At 54.7% G+C, this 21,780-nt stretch overlaps 1 protein-coding gene and 1 pseudogene across 3 annotated transcripts in view; both read right to left on the minus strand.

The window, feature by feature from the left end:
- The window catches only part of LOC147827278 (uncharacterized), a 33,356-nt pseudogene extending 20,637 nt beyond the window's left edge, over positions 1–12,719 (minus strand).
- Igsf21 (immunoglobin superfamily member 21) overlaps positions 1–16,363 on the minus strand; it is a 220,645-nt gene extending 204,282 nt beyond the window's left edge. Inside the window, exon 1 of one of the 3 annotated variants that reach the window (XM_087215698.1) lies at positions 16,343–16,363. Coding sequence is in view for 1 of the 3 variants with exons in the window: in XM_087215693.1 (XP_087071819.1) it covers positions 14,945–15,014 (70 nt within the window). In the remaining 2 variants the exon portion in view is untranslated. Of the gene's footprint in view, positions 1–14,944; positions 15,354–16,342 lie in introns of those variants that run through there. The other 2 variants (XM_087215696.1, XM_087215693.1) reach the window with 2 other exon arrangements.
- Between the last annotated feature and the right edge of the window lie 5,417 nt (positions 16,364–21,780).

The following is a 21,780-nucleotide window of genomic DNA, read 5'->3' on the forward strand; positions in this document are numbered from 1 at the left end:
GAAGGGGTGTGTCATGGGGCATGACCCTGGGGACTCATCTGTGCCCAGCCCCTTCCTCTCTGGCTCTTCTGCTCACTGCTCTCTTCTTCTGGACACCATGAGGTAACAGCTCTGCTCCACTTCTCCTTCCACCAAGATGCACTGCCTCCTCAAGGCCCGGAAATCATAGACCCAGCTGACCATGGACTGAAACCTCTGAAATCATGACCCGAAATAAACCTTCCCTCCTTTAAGTCATTTGCCTCAGCTATTTCATCACAGTGACAAAAACTGACTAACACAGGAGGTGGTATGTTTTAGCAAAGGAAATAGCATGTGCAAAGGCCCTGGGGCAGTTTGGAGCATAAGGCTGGGCAAGGCTTTCTGTCCAGGTTTATGTCCCCAGTGGGTACCCTCAGTAGGCTCTATCCTTCCATTCTTCCCAGAACACTGAACAATGTCTTCTCCTGAGGCCACACTGTCTGGAGTTCCAGAGGGAGGAAGGCTGGCTGCAGACCCTCCCCTTGAGTTTCTTCCTCCCCGATGCCCCACCACAAACCACATCTCCCAGTCACCTGCACACCCACCCAGCCCTACACTCATTGCCTCAGACCCACACACTGCACTAAATATAACCATCGCATCTGCCTCTCTGTCTCCTTTCTGAGGGAAATAGCACTGTTTAAGTAAAGCCCTTTAAATTTTAAAGAGCTGGGCTGCGTGCTCTCTGCAGGAAGCTTTTAGTAGCATGCTGGAAAGAAATAATAGTAATAAGGAGGCAAGAGACAACAGCACACAACGAGCTGCCGCCCAGAACTGCAAGGCAGGAAGGGACAGGCCTGGAACCTTCCACAGCGGCCCAGGCGTGGGGTCCTGGAGGCTGGAGCTCCCAAGAGCCATGGAGATGCAGGACGGCAGTCACAGAGGTCAGGTTGGAAGGGATTGGGGGCAGAGCAGCAAGGAGACAGAGAGCACAGGACACAGGTGAAATTCAAAACCCAGTGTGTCACTCACAAGCTGTGCCACCCTGAGTGAGTGACTTGACCTCTCTGAGCTGTGTGGCCTTTTCCGCAAAACAAGGAACCCAGCAGTGAGTCCCTGCCAGTCAGTGAGGATGTAAGGCAGGAGTTATCGTGGTGGGAGCTGTCACCAGCCTGCTGCACCAGGGCGGTGCTGACTTTGCTGGTGAGGACCAGGACACCCTGACTCAGCCACACCCCTCACTGGATCCGGAGTGTGGACGTACCCGCTGGGCCCAGCCGTGGAGCTGTGTTAGGAGGGCATCTCAGAAAGACTGACCTACACGGATGTGTCTCTGCCTCCCGCCCCCAAGCCCTGCCCTGCTCAGCACCCCCATCTGCATGGCACCTGGGCACCAGAGGCTTCTGCCACAGGAAAGGGGCCTCTGTACTCCCAGGCCAGGGCAGGGCCCAGGCTGCCAGGAAACCTGCCCACGGCACCAGTGCAGACCCAGTAAACGCACCTCACCCACTCCTCCTATCACCTCTGCCTCCCTTTTCCTGTCGCATACACACCCTGCACCTCTGCCTCCTGTGCTCTCCAGATGCTCCAGCCTCCTTCCAGCCTATGAGTCTTTGTCCTTGTAGCTGCCTCCTCCTAGAATCCCTCTGCTTCCTTCGTCCCTTGGCAAACTCCTATGCATTCTTCAGTGCCCAGTCATGTGGCCTCCTTTCTACTGATCACGAGATTTATTTGTGACACCCCAGCCTAGTACACACCCCAGCCCAAGCAGGGAACAGCTGCTGAATGACACCTAAAAGGCCACATCTGGGCTCCAAGGGTTATCAGTGGGGTTGCTGGAGTCAGATCTTTGGGCTCATGACTCTGAGGCTGGGCCCCTTCCCACCAAACTGCTACTGTCCTGATGCGAGGTGGACTAGGGAAAGCTTCTTATAAATTCAGTCACATGTTCCTCTTAATAGGAGCTGAGAGAAACATCTACTCAGTAAAGCAACCCTGTACGTTATTCCTTTGCACAAGACAAATTAAAAAAGGAGTCGATTTAAATTTGACTTTCAGAAAATGATGTGCATAATGGTACTGATGGCTGCCGTCACAACAAAGGTCATGAGGGGGTGACCAAGGTGTGATGCATGCACCCTGTCATGGCTGCTCTGGGAACACAGTGCCCTACCCAAGGAGGCTGAGACCAGCACCAGTGCTATGACAGCAGCCAGCAGCCAGGACAAATGGAGGGCCAGCCTGTGGAACGCCAGAAAACGAATCCTCATCAAAGTCAGTTTGAACAGTCAGGTAGTGGAGAAGGGGCTAAACAAGGAAATGTCACCTCAGCCAGCATGGTCATGAGGAGCTGGGCGAGCTGCTGGTGGCGATTTTCCCAAGGAATATTGGCCCCCAGGAGGCACCTGTTCCCCCTACAGGCCCACGGGCACCAAGCTCATAGGAAAGGCCACTATCATGCCATGTGGAGGCAGAGCAAACGGCAGGGCTGCCAGAGGGGACAGACGGCACACTGGGGAGGGGCAGGGGCATCCATCTTGCCCAGGGCACTTTGGAGAATGAGCCAGGGAAGAAATTGCCACTAGTATTTGTCATGGCAATTTGAGCCAAGCACCGAATGCGTAGGCGTCTCATGAATTTCAACTGGCAAAATTAGTCCTCATCAAAGTCAGTTTGAACCATCAGGTAGATGGAAAAAGGAGCCAGACAAGGGAAAATAGAGGATCAACAGGAAAGCCAACTTGGCCAACTGAGAAGCTGGGAGCTGAAGGGGCCACCGTGCACATTTTCCCAAGGAAGATTTATCTCCATTTAGAAGCCAGGTACTCCTTGAACTCCAGCCACTTCTCACCAAGAAGATCCCTCTGACTGTGACAGATGAGGATCCAGTGTCCAAAGCGCTCTCTCCTCCCTCACTGGCCTCCTCCCTGTACCCCCACTACCAGAGGCAGAGGCAGCCTCCCCTTTTGGAAGAGTAGCTGAAGCCCAGAGAGTAGCTGCTCTCCACATGGGTGAAGCAAGCTCTGAGCCCATTCCTGACAGGTACAGATCAGGATGCATGTGCTTGGAGCCGGTAGGGATGGGAGGAAAGATGACCTAAATGGATCTAAGGAGAAAGAACATCTCCATGGGAAACAGGGTGGAAAATAGACTGGGGAATGACGAATCAGTGTGCCCTGGGGTGAAGTAATCAATCAGCAAGACAGACCAGGGAGCAAGGGAGGAGCAGGGACATTCAAGACACTGGAGGAGGAACAACACGTGCAAAGGTCTAATCAGCAGCCAGGGCAGAGTATTGGTGTAAATACCAAGTGTCCCCCACACAGCCATTCAAATTCATGGGCCCCTGAAAGGCCAGTTCCACCCCTTCCTGAAGCCCAGACTCAATGTGACTTCATGGCCCAGGGAAGAACGGAGCATCAAATGCAGCGTCACACACAAGAGTGGGCACAGGAGCGGGCACAGGAGCGGGCAGCTGGCTCCTGCTGGTGCTGTTCTGATGAAGACTTGCGAGTCCTGAGCACCGTGCATTGTCTGTTAGGGACAGAACACATTCCACCCTGTATAAATGGGGAAACTGAGGCTTGGTGAGATGGTGCTAGATCTCTGCCACTTGCACCCCAGCTCACTCTGCCCCTTTGCCAGCTTCTCTGTGCCTTTGAAGGTAACCTGCAGAGTCTCCCCAGGGAGAAGAGGGTGATGCTGGGGTAGTTCTCCCTGCAGTTCCCCGCTGGGTCCCCGAGTTGGCTGCATCCATCTACCCGGGACCACCACATCACCATGCAGCTGTCTGTGCAATCTGCTTTCCAGACCCAGCTACCAGTGTCCCATCCCCACATTCCCAGGGGCTGGGACCTTAAAGCCAATCCCCTCCCCAGACTCCTCAGAGTGTTCACCACTGCCTGCTGCAACTTGACCCTAATGGTGCAGAGACTGGTCCCAAAGTCGCAGAACTTACACATGGTGACCCTGAAACTCAAGCCACTCTTGGTGCCACCAAATGCTGTTACTCTATAACTGCACACACCCACACCTGCCACCTCCACAGATCTGCCGTCTCTGCACCACCTGCTCATCCTTGTACTAAACATTTTTCTTTAACTTGACTCATTATTTACTTAAATTAAGCCATTTCAGAGAAAAAGAGAGAATTTAAATCACTGCCCCAAATGGCAAACCAGTATCACCTGCCTTAAACACAGGGTGATTGAGAAATAATTACAATGGAAACAAAATATAAGTCTTGCTCCTTTCTGCAGGTGGAAGACTTGTGGCCCTAGGCCTGTTTTCTTTTTGTTGGGAAAAGAGACCACCAAGGGACAGAGGGGCATCAAAGACACTGTTTGGGTTTAAATATGAGGGGTCCTCCAAAGACTCGTGTACTGAGAGCTTGATCCCTATGCAGCACAGTTCAGAAGTGGCACCTAGTGAGGTAACAGGGTCACAAGGGCGCTGACCTCATTCATGAATGGATCCATTGATGAACTCATGGCTGAGTATGCTGTTGGGAGGTAGGGCCCAGGTGGAGAAAAATAGGTCACTGGGGGCATGGTTTTGGGAGTTACATCTTGTCCCCAGCCCCCTTCTCCTCTCTCTCTCTCTCTCTCTCTCTCTCTCTCTCTCTCTCTCTCTCCCTCCCTCCCTCTCCCTCCCCCTCTCCCTCTCTGTCTCTCTCTTTTTCCTGGCTGCCATGAGGTGAGCAGCTTTCCTCTGCCATGATGTTTGTGCTTTGGAGCCAGCCACCCATGGACTAGAACCTCTGGAACTGTGAGCCATAATAAACCTCTCCTCCTTTAAGATGTGAATGTCAGGTATTTTGTCCCAGCAATGAAAAGCTGACTAACAAAGACATGATGGCATCTGCCTAAGGCTTTCTCCATGGCTTTGAAAAGATAATCTAAAAGAAGGGTGAGACCCTCCCGCTGCAATCCCTTGCTATTCTACTCCCTGCCTGGGAGAAGTGTGACCCCAGACCCGGGTCACCCTTGAACTTTCTGCAAAGATGGCAATGCCCTGTCTATATCATCCAACCCAGCAGCCACTGGCCAGGAGTGTCCAGGAAGCACTAAAGCTGTCCCCTGCACGACTGAGAAACTGGATTTTGTTGAATCCAGTTACACAGAAACTGAGACACTTCATTTCATTGTAATTTAAATATCTAGTCACACAGGACAACACACTGAACAGGTGCAGCCCTAGGCTCTAAGCCCCACAAGGGCCAGAATTGCCTGCTGATTCTCTTCAGGGTTCCAACTCTCCCCAGTGCCTGGCCCCCAAGGAAGTGGGCAACAAATATTTGCTGCACAAAGGAAGGACAGAAAGAAGGAAGAAAGGAAGGAAAGAAGGAGGGAGGGAGGACTGTCCTTTCTCCTGAAACAAGAAGTTGGTCTCTGCCATCCACACCGACCTGGGCACCCTAACTCTGCCGTAGGAGGTAGCCCTGATCCTCCCAACCAGGTACTGGCCTCTCCTCCCTACCACACCTGGAGCTCCCCAGCCAGGCAACAGGCCCTAGGAATCTGCCTTCTGATGCCACTTCCCCTCCAAGCTGAGCTGCGACCCACTTTTCTGCTGCAGAAGTGAACAAAGAAGCCTTTGTGATGTGGTGGCCCTCAGCGCCCCACCTCACGCCTTCTGCCTCTGCCTGGGACATTAGGTGCTGGGTGACAATTAGCAAGCCATCATCTGCCTCTGAGGAGCCAGACACCTGGCCTTTGGCTACTATAGGGCTTGAATTCCCACCTGACAAAAACCTGAACGGCAGCTGGGGATGCCACAGCTCCCCACCCTCTGGCCACCTCAGCCTGGCGCTGCCCATCCAGCCCAGCCCAGCCCAGCCCAGTAGATGCCGGGGTAGCCCTGATGTCACTGATGTCAGGACGACTTCCTCTGGGGGTGCTGGGGAGATCATGGGAGCACCCACAGTTGGTGACAACTGAGCTCATCAAAGGCACACGGTGTCTCCGCAGAAAGAAAGAAAAGGGCAGTGGGAAGAGCTTGGCAGAAGAACAAAAGCCCGATGGCTCAGCTGCCTCTCCCTGTGACTCTGGACTGTTGTGATTTATGGGTGGGGGCTGATCCCTGCTGGAACGCTGCCAGGGCCCCACCTCGTCCTGAAAGACCCCAGGGCTCCCCAGCGGGCAGTGTCTGGCACAGTCCAGGGCTGGGGCCCAGGACTTCAAGGGAGAAGTCCTGTCGCCCCATCCTGCTAGATGTGTGCACCAAAGATGACTTGCTCCCCCCGGCCTCAGTTTTTCCACCTTTAAAATGGGGAGAAAGATGGTGCAGATAATTTCTCAGTTCCTTCTGGCTCTGATGCTCTGTAATTCCCAAGGTGTAGGATTCTGAGGTTCTTTTAGGGTTCTCCAGGCACTGGGGTTACAAACACATCTTCCCCTTTGGGGTAAGCCACATATTGTTCTAACCGCAGCCTCTCCTTTCCAAACCCCTGCCGTGTTCCAGGTGCTGTTCTTGGGGATCCCATCACCCCAGAGGATTCACTCCTCCCAGCAGCCTCTTCCCACAAGGCTGCCATGAAGAGCTGCATGTACAGCTGGAGAAACCAAGACAGAAAGCAATGAACAGATGTCTCGAGTTCACACATGGGACAAGCAGCGGAGGCGGGACTTGGACCCTGCTCAGACCCCAGAGCCCACACCTGCTGGAGATTGAGAAGCTTCTTCCTGGAAGGGCCCCTCCTCCCATCACTCCTGGCCCCAAACCAAGGCATGTGCTCCGGCTGGGGCAGCTGCATTCCAGGCTGGGCAGTCTTGGCAGAGCCTGGGCAGAGGTCTGGTTTTCCCTCTGTACCATGCCTGAACCCTGGGTATCAAGGAACCCACGTATAATTCTAGGGAGGTTCCAAAGAGTTTCCAGCCTCAGGTGGCCCACAGGAGCCAAATGAATGCTCCTGAATCACTGTTCCCCTCTCTGCAACAGCTCCCCGGCCATGGGACCTAGAGGGCAGGCCGACCTCGCCAAATGCTCCATCCTCCTTCCTGGCGACCCAGTGAGGCTCTCATTCCTAGTGAGGCCCTGCCTCACTGTGCCACTTCAACAAGCCCAGGTGGTATTCTCATCCTTCCTCCAGGTCTTTGCACATGCTGTCCCCTGCCTGGGACCCCTCAGAGAATTTCCTGGGCCATGCCCTGTGCTCCCCAGGGACCCCTGTGCTGGCCATTTAATCACGTGAGATCCTCATGGTTACTGAGTGGCTTTGTGCTATGGGGCTGCCAGTGACCCCAAGTCCTTGAGGGAGGCTCCACCCGTCTGTGCTTAGGCAGGAGCATGAATGGAAGACCAGATCCACTGACCTGGCTCCAAAGTCAAAGTCAGCCTCCAGCAGGATAGGAAGTGAGGGTCCCCATGCCAGCTGGCCCCCTCCCCTTTTCTTTGGTACGGGGATCAAACCCAAGGGTGTGGCACTGAGCTCCATCTCATCCCTTTCTGTTTGGAGACTGAGTCTCGCCAAGTCACTAAGTTGCCCATGCTGGACTCAAACTTTCCATCCTCCTGCCTCAGCCTCCCACAGTGCTGGGATTACAGCTGGATGTCACCATGCCCAGCTCCCCCGCTCTTTTTAAAAGATGAAGTAATGACTTGCCCAAGTATATAGAGCTAGGAAGCAGCCAACTCTTGGATCCAGTTCAGGTGGAAACCCAGGCTGCATGCCCAAGCCGGGGAGGAGGAAGGATCGCATGCCGGGCTGAGCTGCCAAATGTCTAGCAGCCATTCTGCAGGGAGCCCTGACCGGCAGCGCTGCTGGCATCCCCCAGGGTAAACAAATATCCCCCAGGGTCAGTTTCACATTAGTACCAGGATAAACTCAGAGCTGGGAAGAGCCTGAAAAACAAAGCCTGGCAGGACTCCAGCGGGACCCCATTCAACAGGTGACCTCAGGCAGGTCACACAACCTCTCTAAGCCCCAGGCCCTTCTCTGTGAATTGGGGAGTATGCTATCTTCCAAACGGGGGTTCCGGGGGATTTGATATGACACAGCATAAACAGGGTTGGCACAGGGGGAGGGGACATGGGACTACGCGGCGGGTGCTTGTCTGTCCCTCCTTCCCTTCCTTAAACTCCCCCAAGGGGAGCTGAGAGGGGACAGGCAGTCCTTCGGTCTTCCCACCACCTCCACTGCTGGCTTGTCCCCAGATGCCAGCTAGAGTGCCAGTGTGAGTGACAGTGGACAGAACTGCACAATGGGCACATTCTCACACAGAAAGGACTTCCAGCAGTGACAGAGCAGGGCCAGGAAATGCACCTGAGCCCAAGGTCTGGACGGAACCTCAGGCTCATCATTCAGTCATTCACTTAACAAACGCATCTTGAGGTGCCGGGCTGGGATGTAAGGGTGTCCTCCCTCAACAGGTCTTCTCAGGACAGAGATGGGCCCGCAGCCACCTGCAGCCCCCTGAAGGAGGGCAGATGTGGAGAGCGGAGGCTGGCAGGAAGGCTCAGAGGGAGCCAGAGGCTGAGCTGGCTGTGGGCAGATGTCTGCTCTCCAGCCAAGAAAGGCTGGATGGAAGTAGGGTGGAGTAGAGAACAGGAAGTAAGGCCAGGAACCTCTGTGCAGGCCAATCTGTGGGGCCAGGAAGACTGAGCTCTGTTCTCCAAGCTGGGTGGCCACCAGCTCACCAGTGTCCTCGCCTGTGGCCTGAGGATATGGCCCCCTTGGGAGACAGAGGTTTATGTGGGCAGGAACAGCACTCAGCTCAAGTGCACCTTTGTCAGTCCAAGTTCACCGAGCAGGGAGCTCATGGATGCTGTCCTGTGTCATCTCAGACCCCTGGGGCCGCCTGCAGCATTTGATGGGTCAGGAGGGAAGACAGTTCAGCTTGCAACCATAACACCCAGGGTCCATCCCAGCCAATGTCTACAGCCCTCCTTCCATCTCCCCAGCCTCAGTTTCCCTCCTCCAAGCAATAGGCACAAGACTAGTTGCCTTCCTATCTTCCTGAGGTCTACATGGGATGGTGGATGTCCATTCTCAAGAGCTACTGGTAGACAGAGGGCCACGGCATCTGGAGGAGGTGTCTCCACTGCTGCGATATCCAAGACTCTTCAGAGAAAGACAGAATGGAGTTCCAGGACTAGGTCTTTGCTGCCAAAAGTCCACCTGCAAATCCAGCCTAAATCCCACATGCTGTAAGCCTTTTCAACACACTTTTACAGAGAAATAGGAACTGAATGCTCAGCTCTCCCCTAAATCAGGAGGCACGTTTCCAAAGGCCAAAGGTAGCTGATCCATCCAAACAGCCTGTATCCTGAACTCAGCACATGTTTCAGGGGGAAGAGTCAATGGTAAGCAGAAACGGGGCCTCTGCCTCCATGCAACAAGGCCAGAGAGGAGAGGGGATCTGAGTGCAGTGAGATGGGTCCCACCCCATGTGTCACCAGAGGAAACAACTTGGGTCTCAGGCTGCACTCAATAGCCCCAGCCTCCAGGAACGGCCATGAGCAGGTGGAAGCATCAGTCTCGGTCACCTCTAACCAGGCAGCCTGCCCTGAACAGTACCCTAGGTGTTGCCAAGAGTGAGCAAACTGGCAGTTAGCACACCTAGGGGATCAAGCGGGTTCTTTCCATGCAAGTTGCTGAAACTGACTCTGCACAACTCAAGCCACAAAAAAGGGAGAGCTGATGAGAACACGAGGGGGGAGTTCCCAGCAAAGACCCAAAGCCCAGCACTGCTGGAGTTACAGCCGCTCTGATGTTGCCATGGTTAATGCCAGCACCCATCCTAGGCGCCCACAGAACTCAGCTGAGAGCCATCCATATGCTGACTGGCTCCATCTCTCAGCACGGTGGGAGGTGGGTTCCCTCATTATCAGCCTTGGGAAATGAGCAGAGTACAGTTTCTCAGAGGCTCCATTGGCCAGGGAGACTTTCCATCGGTTCTCAATCTTCTTGACTCTGTGCAATATTCAGATTCCAAAGAACATGTGACTTGGGGGTCCCTAACCTGATAATCCTGCCCACCAAGGTGGTGAACAGTCCGGGAGCAGGTGCCTCCCTCCCCAAAGCAAATCTGCATGTGCCTGGGAGATGCAGGGAGGCTGGTGGACAGTGGACACCTGATTCCTCTCCTGGGTAGCATTAAGCCTGAGTCTCGGAAAGACACCCCTTCCCGCATGGCTGTCTCTCTTGCTTTTCTGATCTGCAGAGGTGACAGCAGCCTACGCCTACACCCCCAGCTCCATATACAGTGGATTTACTGGCTCTGTCTGTAGAATCCTGATGGGCCAATCGGTATTGGTGAACGCGGGCCCCTTCTCCTGGATCTACTGAGGGTGTAAAGCGGTATCTCACCACCTTCTCCCTCCCGAACACGGACACCTCTTAGGAGGTGATGTCACGTGTTTCACCACCACTGACATGTATGGTTTCAAATGGAAGGCCCTGCATCCTCCCGCAAATGGAAGACGCCGCTGCTGCTGCATGGCCTCCCTGGGGTGACAAGGCAGCTGTCTGTGGACGGTCTCAGATCTGAGTTTGGAACTCCCAGCTCTCCCCCTCAGAGAAGATCCTGAGCACTGGATCTTACAAAAAAAAAAAAGAGGAGGAGGAGGAGAGAAGAGAAAGAAAGCAAGGGAGGGAGGATGGGCCCCAGATCACCATTTGCCTCTCTGGGAACATGCACGGTCTCAAATCCCAGTGAGGTAAGGGCCACTGCTCACAGGGCCTTCTCTTTCCAAACGTGCCCCACCCACAGCAAACACTCGCTCATTCTCTGGATGCTGAGTGTCTCTCAGGGATACGCCCTCTCCCATCTGTGCCAAAGAGCACACCCAACAATTCTACCTCACCTGGGGATTGGATGAGAGCAGATACCCAGGCTGGGGACTGCGGACACCGTGGCCCTCTATATGGCACTTCTGTCACTTCCCAGCCCATTCTCACCAGGAGACACAGAGCACACAGGAAGGAGCACAGCCAGGGAAGTCAGAGAGTGCTGTATTCAAATCCTTGCTCACTACTTACTTACTGAGGGCCTTGGACAAGTCACTCAGCCTCCCTGAACCTATTTCTTCTGCAAAAGGACTCATTTTACCTCATAGAGTGCTTGTAAGGATCAAATGAAACAAGAAGAATAAATCACAATGTCAGCTCAATTACAGCCAGAGGTAGAACCCCTTTCAAACTCAGTTTCCCATTGATCTGAAGACACTATAAAGTGTGGGGCTTTCCCCAACCACATCACCGTGCCTGGCATATCACATACAATAAGCATTTGTTGGTAAATAAATTCCGAGTGGTGTGGGGGTGTCAGAGGGGTGCAAGGTGGGTAAGCCAGTCTGCTGACCCCCCGGGTCACATAGCCCCAAGATCCCCAGAAAACCCAGTTAGGAGCACTTAGCAGCCTCCTCTTGTTGGCCTCTGCCTTCGAAGTCGTGGATCCCTATACTGCAGACCTAGTGAGTTCTTTAAGACCTCCATCACCCTCCCCAAAGCCCCCCTCTGCCCACCTGCCAGAGTGTAGTAAGGTCAAGTACATGCATGGTCCCCATCTGAGAATCAGGGCTGCCAACTCTATCTGGGCATCACATATTCATCTCTCCCACTCACCCTGCCCAAAACTTCTCTGAAGCCAGAAGGGAGACACTGGAGGGAAAGAGGGACTAGGGAGAAACTGAAAGGAACCTGTGCTCTGTCATTAAATCTTAAAACTAAGCCCCAGTTTCCTCAGCTATGAAAAGGGGCTATGAATGCATCTTGCAGCAGGAGGACGCAGCAGCTAGGCCCTGGCTTGACACATTACTGCTAAGCCACATATTGGTGGCTACTGAAAAAAATAATAAACCCAGCTATGATATTAGGAAGGGAGCAATCTTAGGTCGTTAAAGATTTGTGTGGAAGCAGCGTCCATATGGGTTTCGGCACCTACATAGATCACAGAGGTTCCACCTTCAGGCCTATCAGCTTGCTTATAGCATTATTGGGGTGTCCGGTGGAGGTGAAAATCGGTACCCTCTAGAAGGGTTCTCCTGATTAAAAAAAAATTAGAAGTTTCAGGCCATGCGATCTCGGAGATTGTTCCAGCTCCAACATTCTCCACACTTAAAACACAAAAAATTATTAAAACACAAACGATTACCCCTCTCCAGGCTCCAAGCTGAACTCCCCCGTTGGCGCTGGAGAAGCCCCACAAAGCCGCTGGGGAGGGGGCGCGCGGAGGAATGAAATGCCAAGTCGGCACACCTGCTCGCCACGCCACGCCACGCAGCCTCCGCAGTCTCCGCGGAAGCAGCTCCTCAACCGGGAGAGCCAGGCCTTCCCTCCCTCTTACCTGCTGACTCCGGGCTGCCGGGGGAGCCCTGGCAGGGCCGTCCCCCCACACCCCCTGCTGCGGCCTGGGCCTGCCCACCCTTTGCTGTCTGAGAATTCCCCAGCGCCAAGACTGGCAAGTCGCACCCCCACTCCTCTTCCTGGCGCCCCATCTCTCCCGGGCCCAGCGCAGGACTTCTAGAAGTACCTAGGCAAGCTTCACTGGGGCCAAAGGAGTTGACAGCACCTTGGGGCTTTCCAGGGGGGAGCTGGAAGACCAGAAGCTTGTAGGTTTCTCCTCCGGAGAGTCTGTCGCTGAGGGAGCCGGGAGCAGGAACTTCCGGCCCAGCCACTGCTGTGTGCAGCGGGCTCCTCCCTCCCGCAGATGCTCCCACAGACCCCCGCCCCAAAGTCGATCCCTGCAACCCCCTTTGGCTCGACCCAAAGGGGGAGGGGCTGGTAGTCGTGAGCCTCCCCCAGCTGTGACCGCCATCGCCACCCCCACCCCCCAACCCGGCCAGGACATTTCCGGGTGGCGAACTGGATGCCCCCTCCCGGCGCTGCAAGGCAGCTCCCGGCAGGTGCCCCTGCAAAGCCTAGGCCAGGTGCACCGCTCGAGGCCACTTGCAGGAAGGGCGCCCTCCTCGGGCACAGCCCGCCTCTTGCATATCACAGGGGCTCTTCTTGCACACCCCCACCAACGTGCACAGAGACTGGAGGGGAGAAGGGGACCCCACCCTCGTGAGCTCCTGTCTCCTCTTCGGCCCTGGACCTCCCCCTGCACCGCAGGCAAGGAAAGTTTCTTGTCCTCTAAACTGCCCCTTCACTCTGGGCCCCCGGGCTCCAAGGCCAGGGGGGCTCCCCAGCCCAGACGCGCGCACCCCCGGCGCGAAGCCCCCTGCAGAGGTGGGCGAGGGGACGGAGGCGGCAGGACATCGCCAGCTTTCCGACACCCAGAAGTCAGGAGAAGGCAGCTCTGGGGTTCCCCGGAGAGCGCGCGGGTGGGGCCCTGGCGGAGTCGGGGTTTCCACCCAGCTCTCCTTGGTCACTGCTCCCACCCCTGCTGCATTTTTTGGTTCTGCGCATTTGGGGCCAAAGTTGTGCTGCCTACTGTCCCCAGCCCCCAATCCCGCTCCCTGCAAGGTCCAGGTGAGGGCCCCAGTGCGTTTCGACAAGGCCCAGCGCCCTTCAGGTAGCAGCAGAATAGGAGGACCCTCCCCCTTCCCCCAATAATCATCCCCTCTAGAGGCATCCGAATGGGGGAGCCCTTGTCTCAAAGTTGGGGGAGATTTTGATCCACTTTGGAAAGATTTTGATCCACTTTTGCGGGCTAGCGTTCCTGGGGGGCTCCAGCCCCCCCCCCCAATCTGCCAAAGGGACCACCTTCCAGCCTCAGATTGCGCAGCTCCTACCATGCACAGACCAGCGCTCCGCAAAGACTCTGGTGGAAGGGGTGAGGTTACTGTAGAGGGGACAGCACTTCCTGGCAGACACTCTCCAGCTAGCCAGTCACTTCCCACTGGGACGCGGGATCTGGCGGAAGCCAGAGCTGAACCTCTGCCTCCATCGCTCAGTTAGGATAGGGGCCAAGGCCCCACTGATTACCATGACTACTTTGGGACACACACCCCACCACTGAAACCATCTCCTCCATCAAGCTGGGCTTAGATCCCAGCAAAGCTGGTTCTGGGCAGCCAGAGTTGCCTCAGCTTAATTGGGGACCAGGACGCCAGACCTTTTGGAATCCTCGACCAGGGCTCTCTTCTGGCTCTCTTCTCTCCTCCCTCCAGCGGGGGTTCTAGGCTTCACTTCTGCTCTGTTCATCGCTCTGACTGCCAGTATTTAAGGCCCACCAGTGATGCTGGGCTGGAGGCCCTAAGGCGGCCTCAGACCCTGCACCCTGGAGCTGCAGAGCCATAGTTCGAGATCAATGGGCAGCCCCCGAGACCCAGCCTGCTTCCAGCTGGCTCAGCTTAGCTAGTGACCAAGTCCACGTGGGACACACCCACCCCAAGCTGCTCACCCCTCCATACCCCGCTGCACACAAGGACCACACATTCCCAGCACAGGAAGCATGGAGACCCCAGCACATGCCAGGTAGGCACACTCTGGCCTGAGTGTCACATTCCCACCTCCTGTGCGCACAGAAATAGTATCTTCCACTGTCACACACCCCTAAGAGACGAGCACACTCGGGACACGCGTGGAGCACCACCCCTCGCATTCCCACCCTCACTGTGCTCACACACACGAGGAGGAGCTCGCACACTTCACACTCTCGTGCAGAAGCTGGCACACACTGACACCCCAAACACTTGCTCACCCTCTTCTTACACTCCTCTAACTGATCTGGACACTCCAGTACCGCTCTGACACACACACACAGCCCCACACCATCTCAGCACACACACGTCTCTCAATTTACTCCGGAACCCTCTCCACACACTGCTCCTTCCCGGACACCCTTACAGACGCAACAAAGACACGCTGGCGCGCGCCCGCGCACACACACACACACACACAGACACACACGCACACACACCCACACGCACTGGCACAGACCACGAGCGCTCTCTCCAAAAGGCACGTCCTCCCTCTCTCGTCAAGCCAGCCAGCTGCACAGCCCCGCACGCCAGAACGGGCTCGGACCCCAGCCTCTCGAGTGACCCGTGCCCGCGCCCTTCCCCGCGTCCGTCCCCGCTGGGCGCCCGCACTCACCGCGGGCCAGGTCCAGGATCGCGGCGAGCAGCAGGCAGATGCCGCCGCGGAGGCTCGGGGAGGCTCGCATGGTGCCCGGCAGCTGGCGGCGGAGGCGGCGGGCGGCGGGGCTGGAGGGGGTGGCGGGCGGCGGATCCCCTCGCCATGGGCTCAGGCGAGCTCTTGCCTCCGGCCGCGGACCGAGGCGGTGATGGGCAGCCCACGGCGCCGCGGGGGCGCCCCCATGCCGCCGCGGCCGGGCCCCGGGCGCCGGGCTCGACTCGGCTCGGGCTATGCGGGGCGCTGCGACCCTCGCGCTCCTGGCGTCCTCGCGGCGCCCGGTGGCTCCCGGCTCCTCTCTACGCGCGGCGCCCACCGCGGCCCTGAGTCCGATCGGCGGCGGCGGCGGCGGCGGCGGCGGCGGAGTTTGGAGCGGAATCGCGCTCTCCTGCCTCGCGCTCGCCTCTGCCGGCCGCGCGAGCGCCCCCTCCCCGCTCCCTCCGTCCCTCCCCCTCTCCCCGCCCCCCGTCCCCCGTCCCCCCCCTCCCCCCGCGCCGCGCTCTCCGCTGTATTATACAGACTTTTCTTTAATCCTTTCTGGGCTGTTCTGCTCTCGTCCGCTAAGCCGATTTATTGCAGGAAGAAGGAGAGCTCACCCCTCCCCCTCCCCTGCTCCCTTGTCCCCTACCCTTCCTCCCCACCCCGAGATCTCCCCAGTCTTTCACACCACAGCCCTGGCTTGCTCCCTTCAGTTTAGTACCCCTCCCCCAGGTGACTGGCCCTCCCCGAAGCCACGCTCCATGCTCCATCCGGCCCCTCCACCTAGCCGTGTCTCTGGGACATCCCTGCCCAGCCGCTCTCCTCGGAGCGAAGCCATCCTGGGAGCAGGGCAGGCAGGGTGTGGCTCGGAGCACTGCCATGCCAGGTGTGCAGGATCAGGATCCAGGGGCTTAAGTGCATGGCTCCCCCTCCCTCAGGACCCCAGGGAAATGGGCTATGCTTTCCTTCCCCAGGAACAGACACCTTCTTAATCCAGCCAGGAAAGGAAGGAGCTGTCTGTTTCCTCCCGGCAGAGACTGAGCCCTCGCCCTTTTACAGCCCTGACACCTTCCTCACCCAGCCTGAGGAGTGGAGCCTTGGGACTCTCCTCTCTTCTCCTTACTCTCCCACCGTCACCCACCCACAGACCCGGGGCACACACCACTGAGCCTCCGGGGGGGCGGGCTACCCTCCGGCTGGGGGTGGCCTCGGGTAGGGAAATCCAGGTATGGAATTTCAACTTTGGTGGGGATGAGGAGCTAGACTGGCAGGACCCAGGAAGGCAGCACCGCCATGGGTCAAATCCCATGACCTAATGTCCTTTCTATGGCCCCAGCTGCTCTGGCTCTGGCAGGTTACAGCAGGCATTGCTCTGTTTACCTGGGTGGGCAATGGGTACAGAGCCAGCTCCATCTCCAGCAGCCCTTGGGAGTTTGGGATGGGTGGGAGAGGGCTGGGCCCTGGGCGGTGGCTGGGCAGACTCCTGCAGTGATGCCCCTGGCAGGGAGCTGCGCCTGGCTTGGCCCTCCCAGCTTCAGCCCTTGGTCTCCCAAGGCAGCCAGCTTGCAGCTCAGCTCGCTCACCCGCCCTCCCCTCTGGGAAAGGAGCGATTTGCATTTATGAAGATCTGAAAGCATAAGTTCACCTGACAGGCTTTAGAATGATCCTCTCAGTAAAATAATAATAATGATCGTAATAAACCCTTATAAATAGGTGTTTGATTACAGTTTGTCCCTACGTGGGTATTTTTTTTTTTTTTTTGAATCAGACTAATTGGTTGCCAGCCTGATTGGGCTGGATATGGCTTGAATGCTAGAGTCTCGGGCCTTTCTCCTCCCTCTGGCTGGCTCTTCTTTGCTTCCTGTCACCCCAGTCCTGCCCCAGTCTTCCCTTCTCCAAGCTGCTGAGGGTTAGCTGGAGGGCATCTCTCCACCTCCTATAGGGCACAGTCTCCCACCTGCTGCCCCTTGCCTCCCCCTCGGGCCTGGGAAAAACCCCAGCAGAACCAAAATCCCATCACATTTCCAAGCTCACTGGGCAAGGGGCTCCCTGGCCCAGGCTCTGCAGGTAGATGCATGTGGCATCCTGCTCTCAGAGCCCAGCTGCACACCAGATGTGGCCAGGCAGGGGAGCCCAGAATTGGGGAGGCTCCCTGGCTGCACTTGCTGCAGCCCAGCTATTGGAGGGGAGGTACAGGGAGTAATGAGATTCCCGCCCCCTGCACTTGGGGGTGCTTTCTTCCACCCCTAGCTCATACCATCTGAGAAAGGGAGCCCCAGAGAGCAGGAGAGGAGCTAAGGAGTTGTCTGTGTGATGCTTCCTGTGAATGGCACCTGGGGAGAGACAAGTGAGGAGGAAAGAAAGCCTGATAGTAACTGGACTTTTAGGTGCAATGTTTGAGCCTGGTATATGGAGACCTCAACCCTCCTTCAGCCCCAGGACCTTTGTACCACCCATACTTTTATATTTCATTCTGTATTAAAAATATTAGCCAGTGGCGCATAGCAGGCCTTCCATAAATATTTGTTGATTGGCTGCACAAATGAATCAGTGAATGAACTGATCTATCTATGAACCATCTTATCTATGCCATTCCTCAGCGCTGAGTGCAAGGCTGACACTTAGTGGGCTGGCAGGTAGCCTATAGCAGTGAACATAGTCATAGAACCTGGCCAGACCCTCCAGAGAGAAGACATCCTGCCCAGGTCACAGTTAGCTTTCCCAGGAGGGGTGGGGCTGCCATCCACACGTCTGTTACTGTAAGGTAATGACAAATAGCAAGACTCCTAACTCCCAATGCTCCTCTAGCAGAGCCCGCACCTCCAGCTCCTGTTTCATAACACACAGCTTTACAGCCTTTCCCTGTGCTCCAGAGAAAGGCGTCTCTGGAGCCTTGAGAGGTGCAGTCAGCACAGGGTGACTTAGCCAGAGAAAAAGTCACCCAGGGCGGCCACAAACTTTTAATCTGCGTAACATCCCTTGGTTTCTGCCTCCTAATGGACTGGCCGCCTGAGACAGGGCTCCCATTCTGCTGTCCTGGCATTCAGACCTATGAGTCACAGTGGGACATGCCTCTTCCCTGGGCACTGGACCACCAGGAGCTCTGGGCCTCCAAGTGGCCAGCTGGCGGAAGTTGCTGCTGTCTGCCCTCAGCCCTCCTCTGTCCATGGTGCTGATCCAGGCTCTCCCGACAGAGGGCGCGAGGGCACAAAGCATGAGTCCCCTACCCTCCTCCAAGGAGCGTCCCTAGAGGTCAAAAGGGCCATCTGTGACCTCTAGCTGTCTTCTTCCTAGGAGAGGGCAGAGATACAGCAGTATATCCTTGCTCTGTCCTCCCTGGCTTTCCAGAAGATAGAATCCCTTGGTTTGGGGAAGGACACTGATGGGGCTTGAGAATTAATATCAAGAACATTAGGCATTTATGAAAGTTCTCCTTTATGCCAAGCACCATTAGTTAGTGTGTACATACAAACTCCAGTCCTCACCCTAACATATGCATGAGTGCTAGAATAATTCCTATTTTACAGAGAAGAAAGCTGAGGCATACAGAAATTATGCAACTTGCCCAGTACAACACAGCTAGTAATGGAGTCAAATTCAACCAAGAAACAACTTCAGACTCAGAACTCTTAAATGCCTTCCCTGATCAACAAACTCACATGCATACACATGACGTATGTAGATGCACACACACAGACTCACACACTCAAGAAGGACATGTTTGGGTGGGAAAATATCTAAGAGTCCAGCGTGTTCAACCTCTTGCCCCATTTAATTTTCATAAAAGCCCTTTTTGGCAACTTTATTTGTGTCCTACTTACAGATAAGGAAACTGAGTCTCAGAAAAGTGGAAAGAATTGCCTAAGTGGCCAAGGTAGAGGAGCACTGTATTCCGGGTAATGGAATGTTGAATTCTGGGTAGAGGAGGGTTGAATTCTGGGTAGAAAAGTGCTGGATTATGGATAGAGGAGTGTTGGATTCTGGGTAGAGGAGTGTTGCATTCTATGTAGAGAAATGTTGGCTTCTGGGTGAAGGAGAAATAGATTCTGGGACAGGAATCAGGTGTGGGCCTTCCCGCTATGTCCTAGAGCTCTGCCTCTTTCTTCCCCTCACTGTCTCATCCACACACATCTGCATGCTCTGATAGCCCCCTGGCTCCTTCTCACCCTAGCTTCTGCTTCTGTCTGTGCTGAGACTCAACTCCTACCAGCCTGTATCCTAGGCAGAACCAAAGTTTTCATCATTTGTCTAAATTAAACACCACCAAAAAGGATGCCTAAACACCAGTGACCCAAATCAACTTGGGATTGGCCACCTGGGATTAAGTTCAACTTTGTCCCCTTAATGGATGGGGCCCAACAGCACCAAAGTTCCTGTATGTCTTCCAGAGGAGGAGCCAGCAGGCTTCCAGGGCATCTCTGGCTGAAAGAAACCAAGAGACCTCAGTATTCCAGTTCCCAAGCTGGGCAGCAGAGACCTGCTGAGGCAGAGAGAAGCTGGAGACGTTGCTCCCCAGATGAAGTCTTAAGAACAAAACACCTTTCAAGTTTGTAATAAAACTTTCCCCAAAGAGGTTGCCGTGGCTAATACATTTGAGAAATATTACATACAAGCCCATTCCTCACTTCTTAGGGATTTACAGTTCACATAAGCACATAAAAGGTTCTGAGAAGTCCTGAAGTTGTTTGTATTTTGTTTCTTAGTTTTATTTCATTGAAGTCGTTTGGCTTTAGAACTCTCTTTTGACAATGCTTATTAGCACCTGTGGGCAAGATTTCTGGAGATCCCAGGGCTGGAAATGCTGGATTGGCCCTGAATGAGCCTCCAGATCCCTTCCCTGATTACTGTGGCAGGAGGAAGAGGAGGAGGAGGGGGAGGAGGAGGAGGAATGAGAATAAGAATAGCCGCTGCAAATTGGTAACATTTACTGAGCATCTACTACAGACCAGGTCCTGCTCTAACTCCTTTCCTTATACTAATTAACTGAGTCCTCACCACATCTCTATGAGGTAGGTTCTGTTTTTAGGTCCATAAAGTACACAAGGAAATTAGACACCAAGAAGTCCTTTGCATAAGGTCACAGAGTCAGTACCTGGTGAAGCTGGCATTTGAACCTGGATAATCACCGGTCTTTATGCTTCCTTATCCACCCTCCTAATGCACCCTCCGTGCTGCTGTGGAGAAATCTTTCCCTGTGCAGACCTAACAATGTGTGGCCCTCAGCTTCTCTGCTCTTTATCTCACAGGGCTCCCTACTGTCTCTGAGGAAGACTTGCTGTCCACTCCACAGAGTCAGGCATATCCTTTCCTCCATAAGGTAGCACCTATAACATTGTTTTTATGCATCTCTGAGATTGCACCCAACCAGAAGAAAGAGGACACAGCTCATTCATCTCTGCTCAATCATGGGTGCCAGGTGGGTACTAGGTGCTCAAGAGAGTGACTGTTGGATGGAATGAATGAAGTAGAGGGAGAATGGATGGATGGATGCATACATGCATCCATGGGTGGGTGTGTGGGTGGGTGGACTGATGGAGGTGAGAATTATTGCGTGGATGGATGGAAGGATGGATGGATGAGTAATGGGGTGGGAGGATTGGCAGACAGATGAATTAGAGAAAGAACTTAGGGTAGATGAACACATGGATGGAGGCGTGCATGAGTAGATGAATCAAGATCAGAAAGCATCAGCAAGATTTTCACTTTTCCTACAGCATTGCATTTGCTAAGTGTGAAAGTCCTGGAACGACAAGTGTTGGTCACAGCTAGACGGTGCCTACAGATACAGTCCAGTGCAGTGGCTAACAGCAAGGGCTCCAGAGTTGGCTTGCCTGGGCTCCAACCTCAGCTTTAGCACTCAAAAAAGTGACTTTGGGATGGAAGGTTGGAAGGGAGGAAAGTTGGGTTGGAAGGAGGGACTGCTGTAAGAACTTGTGCAAATAATGGAGCCTCCCTGTGCTCCAGTTTCCTCATCTGTAGCATGAGGACGGGGACCAGAGCACCTACCTCACTGGCCTGTGGCTATTAGATAAACTTCAAATGACATATGTGGTCTGTAAACACTCACTATAACCATTTTACCCGAACTGAGGCAGCCAGCAATGCGGTAGTAACCCCAGCTGTGGATTCCTCTTAGTGTCCTGTGCTGGGAAGCAGAGAAAGAGGGGTGAATAAAAACCACAGGGTCAAGATCTCAAGGGTCTTGCAGACAGCGGCCCCAAGCCAAAGAAAATCAAAGAGAACAGACCTGGAGTTCCAGTTTCCTCTACTGCACATCACAGCATTGTCAGTCCATTCCTGGCTTTGGATTTTTGTCTCCACCTTGTCAATTCCAGGCTGAGCCCTTCCCTTCCCTTGCTTTTCCTGGCCAAATTGCAATACTCCACATTGACGACAGGTGGCGCCATCTAATATGTGATTTGTCCCATTTCTCATAACCTTTCAAATTGAGTCTGTATTTTGTAAAACGAATCAGCTTCCTATTCCACAAATCCGTTGGGCCTTAGTGTATCCACAACAAGGCATCGTATCACTGAACATATATGCTTACCTTCCCTGGTTAGCCACGGTTTTGTGATGGGTCCATAATACTACGGATGAGAATGTCAAGGCCCGAGCAAGGATCCCTGTAGCCCGGTCATTCATGGTGTTCACTGTTCCCACCACAAGCGATGCTCTCTTCAGCCGGTTCACCTGCGTGTCTGGTTTACACATCATCTTCTGGAAGGTTTGGCTTAGCTCTCTCTGTTCCTTCATATCTTCCCTGCCTTTGCTATGTCCCGGGTCACGTGGTTTTGGAGGGGCTAGGAAGCAGAGAA

The sequence above is a fragment of the Heterocephalus glaber genome, unplaced genomic scaffold (assembly GCF_053883595.1).
Source record: "Heterocephalus glaber isolate CG9 unplaced genomic scaffold, H.glaber_assembly_v1.0 deba00001452, whole genome shotgun sequence".
NCBI classification, from domain to species: Eukaryota; Metazoa; Chordata; class Mammalia; order Rodentia; family Bathyergidae; genus Heterocephalus; species Heterocephalus glaber.